At 39.3% G+C, this 17,534-nt stretch overlaps 1 protein-coding gene across 1 annotated transcript in view; it reads right to left on the reverse strand.

Annotated features, from left to right (window-relative positions):
* The window catches only part of FRAS1 (Fraser syndrome 1), a 470,336-nt gene that overhangs the window by 164,766 nt on the left and 288,036 nt on the right, over positions 1-17,534 (reverse strand). Inside the window, exons 33-35 of the mRNA XM_006885294.1 lie at positions 14,901-14,933; positions 4,788-4,919; positions 3,120-3,245 (exon numbers count right to left, since the gene is read on the reverse strand). Coding sequence (XP_006885356.1) covers positions 3,120-3,245; positions 4,788-4,919; positions 14,901-14,933 — 291 coding nt within the window. The remainder of the gene's footprint in view (positions 1-3,119; positions 3,246-4,787; positions 4,920-14,900; positions 14,934-17,534) is intronic.

Raw genomic sequence — 17,534 nt, forward strand, 5'->3', positions numbered from 1 at the left:
TTTTTGGTGAAAGTAGGGTTAAACAAAAATAAGATTAAATTTAAAAATTAACTGCAGGGTTCATTAAATGTTAGAATCTTTAACATGTAAAACTTAAAGCTTCTCAAACATATCTGATTATGGAATCCTCCTTATGACATGTTAGAGAATGAGTCTTACCTGTTAGTGAATCCAGAGCACAGTTTAGAAAATGCTTTCTGGGTGTTATGAAACAGATTACTTGCTCTAATAATTAGTATTACATAAAGATATTAGAGACTTGATTAATTTTCTATATTCTTCGAAGTCTATGCTGTATGCCTAACGGATGCAGTTAATATGCTCAGCTATTAGGCCAAAGATAGGGGGTTTGAATAAACCTAAAGGCACCTCAGAAGAAAGATCAAGAATTTACTTCCAAACAGTAAGTCACTGGAAACCCTACAGAACGCTGTTCTAACCTGACATATGTTATTGCCATGGATAGGAACTGGCCTATTGGCAAATGGGTGAAAAGTTAACAAAAGTCTAGGATGCTGTTATTGCTATGTGTTGTCGAGTTGCTTGCGATTCACAATGACCTTATATACAACAGGTCTGAACCCTACTCTATCTTGAGCCAATTTCATTTACTCCAACACACCAATTCTCATTACCCCAGTCACTGAATCAATCCATCTCATCCAGTGTCTTCTTCTCTTGTACTGTCCCTCCACCCTTCCAAGCATGAGGTCCCTCTCCAAGGACTGGTCTCTCCTGGCAACATGCCCAAAATATGTCAGTGGGATCTTCAAAATCCTTTCTTCCAAGGAGCAGCCTGGTTTCACTCTCTCCAGGACAGACTTGTTTGTTCTCTTAGCAGTCCATGGTATATTCAATATTCTTCTTCAGCATAATAATCAATGTCTTTGAGTTGTGGTGCTAGGCAAGTGTTTGATAGTGTACAGTAATTATACACAGATAAATATTATGCTAAAGAAAATGGACTATTACTGTTATACTCCTAGTTAGTTCCTTTGGGATAAAACAGATCTATACTAACAATATTTGCTTTCTTCAGTAAATACAGGAAATTAGGTGTTCCTAAGTATTCAACTTGCTTCCAATGGCAAATATTTATCCCTAGTAAGAATACTGAGAAGAAATTTGCTACTTATTTATGGTGTCAAGGGTTTATTGTTCAAAATGGCTTCTCTGATGTTGTCATGTGGATAGGTAGGAATATGCAAATATGGTGTGTTAGTCTACCCACCAAGGGATTGCCTAGTTTTACTAATCCACAAGGGGATGAGCTAGTCTCTCCATTAAATTGAACAGATCCAGGAGTAGAATTTGAGAACATCCCCACAAGCAAACGAGAAGCATGTATGCAGAGTGCCTCCTTCAGGGTTAGAAAGTCTTGCACCAGCTAGACCTCCAAAAGTGGCAGCCATGGCTGATGTAGAGGACAAGAGACCAAATATGAGATGGAGCTGATCTTGGCACTACTACCCTCCATGGAACCAGAGGTAAGAGCCTTTGCTCAAGTTTATTGGAGGTATAGAGTGGAGGAGGTGGTGAATATTCATAATTGGTCGGACTAACAGCTCTCTAACACTGGCCTAAAGCCAAGGCTCAAGGCTGTGGGGCCTGCAAGTACGCTTCAGGAGCCGTCCTGAGTGACTGTATTCTGCTACTAACTTGAATCACAGCCTTTTGACATATGGTTCTGTGTGTTCTCTGAGCTATTGTTTTGAATCCAGCATCCCAAAGTAACTATTTGAAAAGGGTAATAGTCATCAATAGCAAGCTGAATTACTGATCTCAAAGGTTGAGCATCTTCAGTGGTTCAAATCCACCAGCTCCAAGGGAAAATAAAAGGTACTCTTCTCTTGTTAAAATTTAGAGCCTTGGAGTATCAATGGAGGGTTGCTATGAGTTAGAACCTATTTGAAGGATTGACATTGATTTATGTGGCTCAGTGCTTAGGAGATCTGCTGACAACGGAAAGATTACCAGCTCCTTTGAGGGAGAAGGATGTGGCAATATGCTTACATAAAGGTTTCAGACTTAGAAACCCTACATGGCAATTCTAGCCCATCCTAAAGGGTTTCTAGGAGTTGGAATCAATTCCACGGCAGTGGAATTTGGATTTTTGGGTTCTTTTTCTTTTAAATTTTTATTCATTCATTTTTGCACTTTGTCTTCCCTCTCCCCTAGTCCACTTTGTAATGTTTGCTTTCATTCATATAATATCTAATCATATATTTCTTTCAGATAGTCTTCCCTCATCTGTTCCAATGCAATGTACATTATCTATCTACCCTTTTCCTAATCTCCCCTCAATCACTCATGTCAGTCCTATTCTAGAACAGCAGTGTTATGCAGTATTTGTCCTTTTGTGTCTGAGATATGTGATTTTAATATTCACTTTGCTATTAAAAACAAAACATCCAAACCTGTTGTCATCAAACAAATTCTAATGCATGGCAACTTTGCTGTATAAGGGCTGCTCGGTTTGAAGTTAAGTGTTCATAATCTGTTTTCTAATAGTTTTTAAATGATTAACATGCATTACTAGTTATGTGTGGAGAAGGCAAAATAAATACTACTTTGAAAAGCTGGCCACACTATCACAGAGTTGTATTTGGTTAGTATAGTCCAGCACTTAACACTGTGTCATTAGGTCTCCTTCTATCTCCTTCTCAAAATCCTTAAAAAATCCTATTCCTTTTTGTGGATGGAGAGACATCCACTTACTACCACCCGTGTCTCAGTGTCAATGGCACTGTGAAGATTCCCATACCAAATTAGGAAGACAAATTAATCTCCATGAATAAACTATAAGAACATGCAATTGACATCTCACATGATGAAGTTCTAAATGCATTTACTCAAAGTTTCAGAAATTAACCACCTACAGTTTGAGGAAATAGCTTCTCAGTTTGCAGAGTGGCAGTGGGGGTGTAGAGGAATAAATCCCAAATATCCAGACAAATGGACTGAAAACTAATGCTGTTGTTGTGGTTCCTCCCCACCCGCTTCCTTTCTAAATAGATTCTCATAGTTTTTCTCAAAAGGACACATTGGCCTTTGCTTCTTATGTGACGCTGGTAAAACAGATTGTAGAGTATAAAATCTTGACAAGCAGAGTAAGCTACCTGCAACCATGGGTCCTTGGAATTCAGCTGTGTACTTAAGGATCACACCATGGTGTGGAGGTTTCCGAAGCTCAAAGTGGAGTTCCTCTGGTACTGGGTCAGCATTTCTCACTAACAACTGAAGTCCTGCAGTCAGAAAAGAAAACATGGTGAGAGAATGGCACACTTAAAACCATATATGTGTATACATTAAAACCACAGACCAGGCTGGATGTTATCTATCAGAAAGCGCCATTTAACCCAAGAAGCCCTAGTGGTGTAGAGTGCTACACACTAGCCCATTAACCAAAAGGCCTGTAGTTCAAGTCCACTAGCCATTTGTTTCCCAGGAGAAATGATTCAAGTGGCAGTAGAGTTTTCTTTTTTATTTTGTGATCAATCAAGCATAAAAGAATAAAAACTGACAATATAGCAGACTCTTCTAAAATTTTAGGGAGCTCTGGTGGCCTAGCAGGCAGGGAGCTGTGCTGCCAACCTAAAGGTGAACTGTTCAAATTCACCAGTTGCTTTATGGGAGAAAGATGGGTTAATATTCTCTTTTTTTCTTGTTGTTAGGTACCATGGAGTTGGAATAGATTTATAGCTGATCTTCCACTGGGTTTTGAGAAGACAGTAAATCAAACTGCAGGAGACTACTGTATCTGAACCCTATGCCCTTGGACTGACAGGGCAACTGCTTACCACAAGGGCACCAGAGCTATAGCCTCTGAAATCTTGCTGGAGGGTTAACCCTGAGTCAGTTCCGATGCAACTGCAGGTAAGTTGTTGAGGTCTAAAAACTTGCTTTAAAGCAGTTCTGAATTTCTAAACACCCTTTCCCTAATCATACAAATGAAGATGCTGCTTAGGGGAGCCCACAGGTGGGTTATTTATGAATTGCTGGGGTAATCAATCTCCTCCAGAAAATATCTCTGTTAACTGTATCCCTTTTTACTGTTTCTTCCTTTCTTTCTCTGAACCTAAAGAAGAGCCAGGTTGTCTTCAGGATGGCTTGGTGGCCCCGGGGACACTGAAGTGGTGATGGGAAAGCATCTTTGTGTACATGGATTGTTTATAAATCTGATAACTAATTAACTTTAGGGGGAAAGCGACATGTAGAAACTGGATAAAAATCTAATACAGATTAAAACAGCAATTTTTCTAATTAAAATAGCAATATTTACATTGAGTTGGTGAAAGGTGCTTGGTTAATAAAATACACACATAATCAGTGAATATATTAAGAAACAAATAAACAGCAAATATTAAAGTTGGAGGGACAATTCGAACTCTTCACTGCTTCTGAAGGTTACTGTGATCTGTCACTTCCCATTAGTCTTCACGTTTCAGATAAAAAACGAGAGCAGTCATTGACGCCTGCTCCCTGCGCCCTTTCTCCTCTATGTTATTTTACATTTTAGAGATGGCAACAAATCAAACTCCTGTGCTGCATTCCATGACGGAGCCTGGGCCTCTGAAGGGCTTATTTCCTTCTTTCTGTGCTGCTTTGATTAGCATGGCAATGGGCAGAAGGGCAGGATAAAGGGAAAACGTGCGGGACTTCCCTAAGAAGAGGCCACTGCTTTTTGATTACCACCAAACATCAAAAAAGGGCTCAACAAGGGCTGCTGCTGAAATGGTTCCATTTTCACAATCACTTCTTTTTCCTTCCAGGATCCTCATTCTTACCTATAGAAGCACTGCCTCCAGGGACAACCTCCAGGAGAGGAGCCGTGACCTGGAACATCGCGGGCTGCTGATCAGTGCGAAGCAAGTGAATGGTGAGGGCTGTCTCTGGACTCGTGTGCTCTCCATCTGAAACTAGAAAGAATAAACACACACACACACACACACACACACACACACACACACACACACACACTATCAGCTTGTCATCTGGTCACCTTCAGGCTGCTTCTTTAAATACATAGCCAGAAGCCGAACCACTTTGAAAGGTGTTTAGAAAAAGAAGAGGTAAGCAAATAAGCAAGATACTTTGAGCTACTCCAACAAGGCTTTTTCTACTGGGAAAGAAAAAAAAAAAGCTAATAGATCTATAATAACAAAATTAGTCCACAACATGATTTTGATAAATGTTAATGGAAAGAAAAGTAAGGCAAAACAGCTCTCTTAAATGATTCTGTTATAGGCTTTTTAAAATATAGACTGTAACTAATTTTTTATGCACTTCATTCATCAGTGTTTCAGAGAAATATTTTATTTCACAACTTCTCTTTCAGACATGCCAGTTCATGTTTCACTGAAAAAATAATTTATTTAAAGGACAGAAAATAGCCATGCAAATGGCACTTGCTCAGAAGCAAGCAACCCAATTTTATCTGGCCATTATGCGTAATGCCATAAATAGAATGCACCTTTGTTGAACAAAACTGTGACCTTAGATTTTATTTCCCTGGATTATCTGACATCCAAGTGAACACTCTGAGCACCTGGGGGAAATCAAAGCACAACTACTTTCCTCTAATTCCTCCTTCCCAAACCTAAATACATCACCTTCTCTGAAAGCCCAATTTGAAAGAAAACTTGCACCACCAATCAATGCCTTTATTGATTGGCTATTGAGAGAGGTGTTCTGCTAATTATAAATGTGTGCTCCACTTACATAAACTCAAACTCATTGCCATTGAGCTGAAAGTGACTCACAGCTGACCCTCCGGTGACTCTGGAGAGGGTGGAAGACCCAGGTGCAGGTGTACTGACGCAGTGACTGTAGTAATAGATTCAGGCATGTCAGAAATTGTGAGGATGGTACAGGATAGGACAGGATTCAGATCTGTTGTTACATGGTCACTCTAAGTTATACTCAACTCGATGGCAACTAACAACAACAATAAATCAAATGGGAAGAAACTGTCCACCTTTTTCTCTTGGAGCAGCTGGGTGGGTTGGTAGCACTGCTCCTTCTCCACTAGGCCACCAGAAGTCTACATTTTATTGTTACCATGTGCCATCAGGTATAACTCATGGTGAACCCATGAGTGATAGATCTGAACTCTGTCTATCCTGCACCATCCGTATCATGTCTGAAATATTCGGCCCATTGTTGCAGTCACTGTGTCAACCCAGCTCGTTGAAGGTTTTCCTCTCTTTCACTGACTCTCCACCTTCCCAAGCATGAAGTCCCTTTCCAAGGAATAGCCCCTCCTTACAATAGCACCTCCTCTTGTCTCCTCTCCCCTCCCCTCTCCTTCCTCTCCTCTCCTCTCTTCTCTTCCTTATATGAAACGAAGCTTCGCCATCCTTGCCTCTAAGGAGAATTCCGGCTGAACCTTCTCCAAGACATATCTAACTCTCTATGTTATTGTGTGCTGTTGAGTCAGAATCAACCCATAGCTGACCCTCTAGCAAGTTTTCAGAGAAGCACATGAAAGGAGACTGCCCCTCCTTCTCCTGTGGAGCTGCTTGTGGATTTGAACAATGTGCCTTTGAGATTGCAGCACAACTTCTTACCACTAGGCCAACAGAAGTTCCTAGCTTTTCAAAGAATTGGTTATCAGAAATAAGTTTCCTTCCTCAGTTTCTCCCTCAGTAACAATTTATTATGACTCTGACATGTTCTTAATCAAAGTAAAACAATGTACAATGTTCCCACTAAGGAGTCTTTTCACTTTTGAAAAGTTGATTTTTTTTCCCATGGGAAAAGATCTGAAAGATATGATTAGATTTATAACACACACCATAGAGAAGGTATGGAAAAGCTCAACAGAAAAAAAAATTGTGACCATGTGAGAATGAATACTGTATGTTTCTAGTCATCCAGTCAAGTGCCAAAATTATTGCTATTGCCTCTGTGTTTCTGCTCAATCTCTTTCTCTTCGTGGATCATCAAATATAAGCTGTCTAGTGTCTAGTGGTAAGAAACTACACTGCAACCCCAAAGGCACATGATTTGAATCCACCAGCTGCTCTGAGGCAAAAAGGTGGGCAATGTTCTCTCATGAGATTAATTGCCTCTGAAAACCACTGGAGGGTCAGCTATGGATCGGTTCCTATTGGGTGACACATAATAACAAGGAAATACAAAGTTTTGTGTAAATTTTAGAAAATTCAGGATTGTCTGAGGTCTCTGACATCTAGATGAAGAAACAGGATGTTAAATAAAAAATAAATGAATAATTGCAAAGTATGTGCTGTTGCTGTTAATTGCCCTGGAATGGATCCAACTTATGCACAAGTTTGCTTTTATTTCCCTGGTCCCCTAAATAGCAAAAGTCATTTGTCTCTTTGTAATGATCCACAGGGAGAAAAAGAGGTAGTGACAAGAATCCTGACCTTACGTGTAACAGAATGAAATGTTACCTGATCCTGTGCTATCTGCACAATCTCTGATATGTCTGAGACGGCTGCTGTGGGTATTGCTGCAATCCATCTCACTGAAGGCTTCCCTTGTTTACAATGCCCCTTTACTAAATAGTTTAACTTTTCTCAGGGATTGGTCTTGAGAAAGTCCGGATTGGTCTGAGAAGTGTTGTATGCAAAGTAAGCATGCTGACATCTCACTATGCCCACCTCTAAGGAACAGTTTTATTTGTTCTAAGATTAATCTGTTCACTTCTAGAAGTCCACAATACCTTCAATAATCTTGGCCTAAACCACATCTCAAATACTCATTTTTTTCCTTCTGTTTTCACTGTCCAGCTTTTATATGCATATGTTGTTTTATGTGTTGTCAAGTTGCCTGTAACTCATAGTGACCCTATGTACAATAAACTCTGAAGCCAGCCCTGTCCTGAGCCAGTCTCACGGACTCTGACACATCTGCTCACCAAAACAAATAATCTTAGGCCAGGCAAACTTTAACCATCAAAGTGGCATTTCTCCTTTTGTTGCTGTTGTTGTTGTTATGTGCCGTCAAGATGCTTGCAACTCATAGTGACCCTATGTAAAACAGCCCTAAACTCTGTTCTGTCCTGTGCCAATCTCATTGTCTCTGACACACTCAACCCAATTACCCCAGTCACCAAATCAATCCATCTCTTAGAGGGCTTTCCCCTCCTGCGCCTGCCCTCCACCCTCCCAAGCACGATGTCCTTCTTCAAGGACCGGTCTCTCCTTACAACATGACCGAAGTATGTCAGATAAACCCTCAGAATCCTTGCCTCGAAGGAGCCTCCTGGTTTAACCCTTTCCAGGATGAATCTGTTTGTTTTCCTAGCAGTCCATGGTACCCTCAGCACTCTTCTCCAACACCAAAGCTCAAAAGCATCAATTCTCCTTCTATCCTCCCTGGTCATTGTCCAGCTCTCTAACGCATAACAAGTGATCGAAAAGATCATGGCCTGTATCAGATGCACCTTAGTCTCCAGAGACACTGTTGCCCTTCAGTACTTTAGAGAGGCCCCTAACAGCAGACTTTCCCATCGCAATACATCTTTTAATTTCCTGGCTGCTGGTGCCAAGAGTGTTGATTGTGGAGCCAAGCAGACTAAAGCTGTGAACAATCTCAATCGCTTCACCATCCATCCTGATGCTGCCAATTGGCCCAGTGGTGAGAATCTTTGTCTTCTTGACATTGAGCCTCAATCCACATTGAAGGATGCAGTCCTTGACCCTCTGCAGCAAGTGCTTCAGGTCCTCCTCAAGTGTAAAATGTAACTATTTTTTTAAGTGGTGGAAAAAACCCAGGAAATCTTGAACATATTATTTTCCGGATACAGAAAGTCAATGGTATCACTAATGGAATATGCTGGTCCAATTGTACTGAGTAATATCAAAATGACTGTCAATAATTCTTTTGTGCAGTGTCAGATTCGAAGTTTATTATTTTAAGTACAAATATCCAAGTTACAACAAAATATATCTAACAACAAAAATATTTTGTAATCTGAGGTTATAAAATATTTCTATTGTTAGAGCTATTTTTGTTATAAGTTGGATATTTTTCCTTAAAATAATAAACTATGTAGATAGAATGAGGAGCTGAGAGAATTAGGAAAGAACTCATGGGGACCTGAAAAGGTGGTGTAATCATGAGCACTGATCAATGGTGATTAATTTTATAAACACAATCTGTGAGAGCAATACTATGAAACAATGTGAACAGAGGAATGTGTGAAACACAATATATATAAATGAAACACAATGTATATAAATTTTGTATGAAGACCAGCATAAAATAAAAACAATTTAAAAGTATTTTGTAAACCCTTGGTACTAGCAGCCAGGAAATTAAAAGGCAAATTACATTGGGGAAGTCTGCTGTCAAAGACTTCTCCAAAGTACTGAAAAGCAATGAGGTCAGTCTGGAGACTAAAGTGTGCCTGATCCAGGCTATAATCTTTGCAATCACTTGCTATGCATCAGAGAGATGGACAATGACTAGGGATAATAGAAGGATAATTGATGCCTTTGAGCTGTGGTACTGGAAAAGAGTATTGAATATACCATGGACTGCTAGAAGAAGGAACAGGTTCGTCCTAGGGAGGGTGAGACCAGGATGCTCATTGTAGGCAAGGCAAGGATTCTAAAGCATAATTCTGGACGTGTTGCAAGGAGCAACCAGTCCTTGGAGAGAGACGTCATGCTTGGGAGGATGGAAGGATGGCACAAGAGAGAAATACCCTCAATAAGGTGGATTGATTCAGTGACTGGGGTAATGGGGGTAGGTGTGTCAGAGACAGTAAGATTAGCATAGGTTAGAGCAAGGTTAAGGGCTGTCTTTTTTTATTTTGGGCTATGTTTTTGTTTTTAAAAGAAAAATTTTATTTAAAAAGATGAATTCTCAGATACTTCACAATTCTCACATATTGGCTCAAGTTGTATATAACTTACAGTTTTTTGAATGTCTGTAGATCTTGAAGAAATTCTTAATTTCTGTTATTCTTTTTTGTATTTTGTCTCACTTCCACTTCCTCATTCCTTTTCTTCTATATGTCTTTTGGTCAATTTTGGTAGGGACTTACAATTTTATTAATTTTTTTACATAACAGCTTTTACTTTTATTAATTCTCTACTATTTTTCTTAAAACTTCACCTCTGACATTCAATATTCTCTCGTACTTACTCCATATTTATTTTTCTCTTCTTTTTCTAGCTTCTTAAGAGGAAGTATGTGGTTGTTATGGTTGCTGTTGTATGTCTTCCAGTCACAATGAGGTCAGAAGTGACCTCCTAGTAAATTTTCAGAAGCTGAAAATCACACAGGAAGAACTTGTAGTTTAGGGCTGTTTTACATAGGGTTGCTATGGGTTGCAGGCAACACAACAGCACGTAACAATAACATCAAAGCCCAGCTAATATGAAAAAATATACCTACAAGGCTAATTCTGTGTGCTAGTTTTTACCTTTTGAGCTTTCCAATATGCTCCAGTCAGAGTTGTCACTGATGCCCAATTACAATGATGCTTCGGATCATGTGGTTTCATTTGCACGTGCAGCATCTGTACCCTCAGAAAATCATTTCTGTTGGTGTTGACATCTGTGGTTTTGCTTGTCAATAATTTTGTCAGATTTTCCAATGTTTTAAGTATAATATTATAGCAATTAGTATTTATAATTATATATCAGCACTTTTTGAAAGTGAGTAAGGAGAAAAAGACTCCTGCTCAGTTATTAATAATATTGTAACCAATAATTGTGTAACTTAATGCAAATGAAAGTTATAGAACAAATCTGTGGGCATTCAAATAACCTATGACAGGTTAGAATTCAGTTTGCCCCATACTGTTCTATTCAAATTGACAATTAACATGACTAAGAACACTGTATGGCCTAGTGGTATGGGGCTTGAGGGATGTGGCACCAGATGACATCAACACTAGAGATGCAACTGAGGAAAGTCTGAAGGATGGCTTTTGTCATACCATACAGCTTTTCTGTGTAACCAGGCAAGCCATTGTATTTATAAGTAAATGGGGGCGGGGGCTATTTTTTGTGGTCTATTGTTGTTGTTTGTTGTCATGTGCCACTGAGTAGACTACAACTCATAGCAACCCTATGTACAATAGTTCTGACCCCTGCTCTATCCTGAGCCAATCTCCCTGACTCTGTCACACCTACCCTCATTACCTCAGTTACTGTGTCAAACTAGCTCATCCAGAATCTTCCCATCCTGTGCTGTTCCTCAACCCTTCCAAGCATGATACGTACTCAAGGAAAAAACCCTCACTCCTTAGGGGCAGGTTTTACAAGCAAATTCAAGAACTTATAACAAAAATGTTAGCATTCACGCTTCATCATCTCCCTGAGAAACAGCAATGCTGTCTCACTGGTTCAGACTCCCTGGAAACACTGTCTTGTTCCTTCTCCTTGCTCTGGACTGCACTGTAGTGATTACCCTGGTCTTGAATCCCTGAATCGGACCAAGCCAGGAACATCAGAACTGTTCCTCATCGCGGCTGATTAATCATATGAGTTGTTCTGCTTTCTACTGGTGAATGTCAAGGCTTGGGCTTACTGCTACTACAGTTCATTATCTGCCTAATTGAAAATGCTCCCTCAAAAGCACCCCTACAGGAAATTCTTTTCTTCCTACTAAATTACAAAAGTATTCATCAAAAGAGAGAAGAAACTTGAGGCAGAAACAAACTAATTTTAAGGTCAGCCCAAGGTCCTAATCCTTTCCTTGATAGCTTAACTTGAGGGATCGCTTAACTTGGAAGGAGTTAATTGTTAACTCTCTCACCTACTTAAACTATCAGATGGAAGCCGGGCCTTGGAAACCAAACTAGTCCCCTACTGTGACACTATTTTTCATGACTAACACCAATACAGATCACACTAAACTAATTATCACAGACTACAGAAACGATTACTGCATCTTGGTCCTACTCTATCAAAGTGGCCAGGCTGAGTGACAGACTGAAGCACTTGGCTGCTACCTTAAAAGTCAGTCGGCAATGTGAACCCACTTAGTGGCTTTGTACACCACAGGCTCAGTGGTCAGCTCGTGTAAAATGTAGTCTGGAAAACCTTATGGGGTAATTCTATTCTGTCACATAAAGTCACTGTGAGTACAGATTCACTCACGGGCACCCACCAAGTCCTTACCAAAGATGTGATGCAAATAACTTACTCTCCCATGATGCTTAGCCTTCTCAGTTAAATAATTCTCTCCCCACAATACTGTTCTTAGGGTTAAGCAATACATTTTCAAGTACTTTGTAAAACATAGAGCATTATAATTTGTTACAGTATTATTGACTTTGTGTATCACCTAGAGGCAACTCTAGAAATGAGTTGATATTGAGTTCATATTAATAATGAAATAACACTGAAATTTATTATTGATTCATGTTAACTATAGGCATGTGATTTTGTTTTTTAATCATCAAAGGAAAGAAAAAGCTGGATGTTTGAAGAAGATAGCTTTCTCTTCTACCAAAGAATTATGCCTACAAGAAATGGAGCAGGACATAGAGATTGTTGACTTTAATAGAATAGTCATTCACACCTTAGTAACTGGGGTTTTTTTACAACTAATTATTACTTAATATAAATTTACTTTTAATTTCCTGGCTGATTTCAGGAAATTAAAAGATGTACTATGTTGGGAAAGACTGCTGTTAGAGACCTCTCCAATGTACTGAAGAGCGATGTCAATCTGGAGACTAAGGTGTACCTGATACAGGCCATGGTCTTTGTAATCACTTGCTATGCATCAGAGAGCTGGACAATGACTAGAGATGATAGAAGGACAATTGATGCCTTTGAGCTATGGTCCTGGAGAAGAGAATATTCCATGGATTGCTAAGAGAATGAACAGGTTCATCCTGGAAAGGGTTAAGCCAGGTTGCTCCTTGGAGGCAAGGATTCTGAGGCTTCATGTCACATACTTTAGACATGTTGCAAGGAGCAACCAGTCCTTGGAGAGGGACGTTATGCTTGAGAAGCTGGAGGGACAGTGCAAGAGAGGAAAACCCTTGATGAGATAAATTGATTCAGTGACTGGGGTAATGGGAGTACTTGTATCGGAGACAATTGAGATTGGCACAGGATAGAGCAGGGTTTAGGGCTGTTGTACATAGGATCACTATGAATTGCAGGTGACTCCATGGCACATAACAACAACAACATTTGCTTGCTGTACATCTGAGAGCTGGACAGTGAATAGGGCTAACAGAAAAAGAATTGATGCCTTTGTGCTATGATGTTGGAGAAGAGCACTGAGCATCCCATGGACGGCCAAAGAACAAACAGATAGGTCTTGGAGAAGGTTCAGCCAGAGTGCTCTTTGGAGGCAAGAATGATGAGGCTTTGCCTTACATACTTTGGGCATGTTGCTAGGAGAAGTGGAAAGGCAGAGGGTTGGCAAAGGAGAGGAAGACAGGTGGATTGACACAGTGACGGCTGCAATGGGCTCTTGTGTGTCAGGAAGTGTGAAGATGGCACAGGATAGCACCGAGTTCAGATCTCTTGTTTGTAGGGTTGTTTTGAGTCATACTTGACTTGACAGGACCTAACAGCAGCAAATAATTATTTAAGGCAACTTATAATCAATTAAGTTTACTCTATGGAGTTCTGGTGGCATAGTGGGTTATCTGCTAAACTGTTAACAAAAAGTTGGTAGTTAAAAACTGTCAGATGCTTGGCAGGAGAAAGTGGGGCAGTCTGCTCTTGGTAAGATTTACAGTGTTGGAAACCCCAATGGAGGGTTACCATGAGGCAGAATTGACTGAATGGCAGTGGGGAACTTCATTCTAAATCAAACAATCTACGTACCTGTGCTGACACAGTATATTTACATATCAAACTGCTTTTGCTTACTAGTATTCAGTTTCTATTTCTCTGTGAACTAAAACTAGGATGTTGAGGGTGTCTACACACAGGTTTCTTCCTTACCTTTCTGGGCCACCTTACTTTCCCCCACCCTGCACTCCCAACCATCAAGTAAAGGCTCTACTCAAGACTGGGTGCAACTGTTAGCTGAGAGAAAGCGTGATTTAAAGATGATTGTATATCACTCATTAGTCTCACTATTCTTGGCACTTTACGCATACAAGTAGTCCTGAATTTATCACATATCTGCTTTTATAAATACTGCTTTCTTTTCCCTTTTTTTAAAAAAATACCTCATTGCTAGTAATATGCACTACATATATGCATAATTTACAGATGCTATCATTCTCAGAAGATTTTCATCCAAAGATATTAAATATCATGATTTATTACAATATAATAGGTAATAATGAGAGCAACAACCAAATCACCACAAATGAAGTCTTCAAGTTAGAATCAATCTATAAGGGAGGTGTTAGAGTGGAAGCCTATCATAAGTCAAAGACCTTCAATTGTCAGGCACAGTGGGTTACAAAACCTTCCTGGAGTGGACTGAACATCATGCAGGCTGGATCCAGAGCTGAGGCTCTTAATCACTATCAGTTACTTTTTCAAATAGATATTAAGACAAGATGAAATGAGCCTTACAATATTAATTTTTGCTATCCTTGGTGGACTTTTTGCTTGTTTGTTAATTTGTTTTTCTTTTCCTATGAATGCCAGGTTAGTAAACAAGCCATGTGGTTTATAATAGACCATGTAACATTTATATGGCTCTTAAAAAATATTCTTAAAAGTAATGATAAAGAATCAAAACAAAAGACTAGAAAAAGAAAAGGAAAATAGAATTTTCTAATAAAATTTAACCACCTTTTTGGGGCTTAGTGGTAAAGAGCTGTGCTGTCTACCCAAAGGCATGAAGTTCAAATCCACCAGCAGCTCTCCAGAAGAAAGATGGGCAATCTCCTTCCGTGTGATTTACTGCCTCCTACACAGTCAGCTATGAGTCAGTTCTGACTTGATTATAGACAACAACAATAATAACACTGAAACGAAATTCTTTACCTGTGAAGTGGAATTTCACCGATTCTGCGAGACCTAAAAGAACAGGAGAGAGAAAATCAGTATACTAAGCATTTTGACTTCAGAGATAAATGGATAAGGCCCAAACTATGGGGCAGAGGTTAGGAAAGTACAAGATGTTCTAATCTAAATTATTCTAGTTTAAGGGAAATCACCAGGTCATTTGCTAGTGTTATGTTAAATTTAATGGTGCCAGCACTAACTTCCAAGTAACAAAAAGAACCACATAGTGGAATAATTTTATATCAAAGCAGTTAGAGTGATTTACAATACATTCATCCAGATCTCATTTCATCAGTCCATAAAAACCTACAAATTGGTGAATGTGGATGATATCATATATCACTGACAAGGTGCTCAAGTGGGTCAATTCCATTGTAGAGTTGAGCGATGCCCAGGACATTGATTTACACACTGTAACAAAGTGAGAGATTTATCTCGGGGCATTTATCTCATAGATTATACAGGACAGCCTTGTGCTTTCTTTAAAGAGGTTCCAACAACTCGGGCAAATATTACAGATATGGAAATAACTTCAGCCATGGCTGACATGTTTCCTTCCCCTCTAACACCAAGATCTTCTGAGTTTCTCGTAAAGTAGGTCTTGTAAAGTAGGAGTTACAGAACCATGAAAGCTTTCATGGGCTATTAGCTCCCCAGTTACTAAACACTGGGAACATACCACAAAAGGAGAGGCCAATCGCTGCCCCTAGAGATTTTCAATCTAATTGAGGATCTATGCATTTTCTGGACTATTGAATATACATGAAAAATAGGAAATACGACTTGATATCGTTACTATAATCAAAAAAGTAATTTGAAAGTTATTTAATCCATGATCAACTCAGCATAAGAATCACCAGCTGTTCTTACTTTGTAAAATACTCTATATTAGTCATCTCATGAGGTGTATATTTCTCAAAGACTATAAAGAAACAGATTTCAAGATGTTTAGAGTCATGCCAAGACATAGACATATTTAGGGTAGGGACTAAAAAAAAACTCCTGCTCTGTAGTCAGAAGCTTTGATTAGTGGATCAAGGGAAGACACAAGGGTGGTGACGAAGAAAGATATCTCAGCTTAGTAGAAAGGCATACACTGGTTTTAATTAAAAACTCAATTATTCTTTTGCTTGGCTTTTGCTTCCTTTAAAACAGATGCCTTCTGTCCTAGTTTAATCTGGATGCTTCTGTACATTCTTCCTTTCCACATTAAACTTTCCTTGAGATTCTGAAGGCTACTCCTCACTAGTTTCGTCTCACCCCCACTTCTGACTACTATTGTCTTTTCAACCCTTTCATGCCAGTGCAGTCTAAGAGTTCTTCATGGAAAACATTCTGAAGTCCCTGGATAGTATAGACGGTTAACACACTTAGTTGATAACCAAAATGTTGAAGGTTGCCAGCAACAAGAGCAAAGTTAAACGGAAAAACAAACAACAAATGCTGGTGAGGTTGTGGAGAAATTAGAACTCTTATTCACTGCTGGTAGCAGTGTAAAGTGGTGCAATCACTAAGAAGGCTATCTGGGTTTTTCCAAACGTTGGAAATAGATATACCAGTTGACCCAGTAATTCCACTACTCGGAATATACCCTAACAAATCTAGAGCAACACTCAAACAGATGTATGCACACCCATGTTTATTGCTGCATTGTTCACAATAGAAAAGAGATGAAAGCAACCCAAATGCCCAACAACAAATGAATGGACAGAAAACTATGGTACATTCACATAATGAAATATTATGCAACACTGCAAAACAATGAATTCATAAAGCATTATACGACTTAGGGGAGCCTGGAGGAAATTATGCTGAGTGAAATATCTCAGTTACAAAAGGACAAATACTGTATAACACTGCTGTTATAAAACAGGACAGACAGATAGGGGTAGGGTTGGCAGAGAATGGGAAAAGAGTGGACAGATACTGAACACTGCAGTAGAACAGATGAGAGGAAGAATGGTCTAAAAGGAATATTTAAAAAACCAAAATGAAACAAACTCCCAAGAGGTTTAAGGTTTGATACCACTCAGAGAAACCTCAGTAAAATTGTTTGTCAACTTATTCCAAAATGGCAGTCACTGGAAATCTTTCAGAGCATAATTCTATTCTGACACATATGGAGTTGTTTTGAGTCAGAACTGATTCTGCAGCAATTGGCTACCTGTCCAGTTATATCTTAAAATCCTCCACTGTCTGGATCCCTAGTATTTCTGAGAGCAAAACCCAAATGCTTATCCTGGCTGACCAACCTGCATTGTCTCCTGTTCTGCCATCTTATTCTTCACACTTCCATAACACTAACTTTGCTTCAATCACGAACTATATTCATTCACCAACAGGGTTTCTGCCATTGTTTTGTACCTTTTCTTCAGGAAGATCCTTCCAAGTATCCCAGTAGTAGACACATTTTGTCTAGTTAGCTTTCACTTAGTCCTTACATGTCAATAATTCCTTGGAGAAGATTTCGCTGAGCCCTCAGTTTAAGTCAGTCTTGTTATAGGGTTAAATATCAAGATTGAACATTCTTCATTCTATTAGAGCTTTTATCTCAAATGTCCCCTGGAATCATTTGATGATTGTCTAGATCCCAAACTCACCAAGAGCAGGATT

Source organism: Elephantulus edwardii, unplaced genomic scaffold, assembly GCF_000299155.1.
Source record: "Elephantulus edwardii isolate Elephantulus edwardi_28Jun2011 unplaced genomic scaffold, EleEdw1.0 scaffold00042, whole genome shotgun sequence".
NCBI classification, from domain to species: domain Eukaryota; kingdom Metazoa; phylum Chordata; class Mammalia; order Macroscelidea; family Macroscelididae; genus Elephantulus; species Elephantulus edwardii.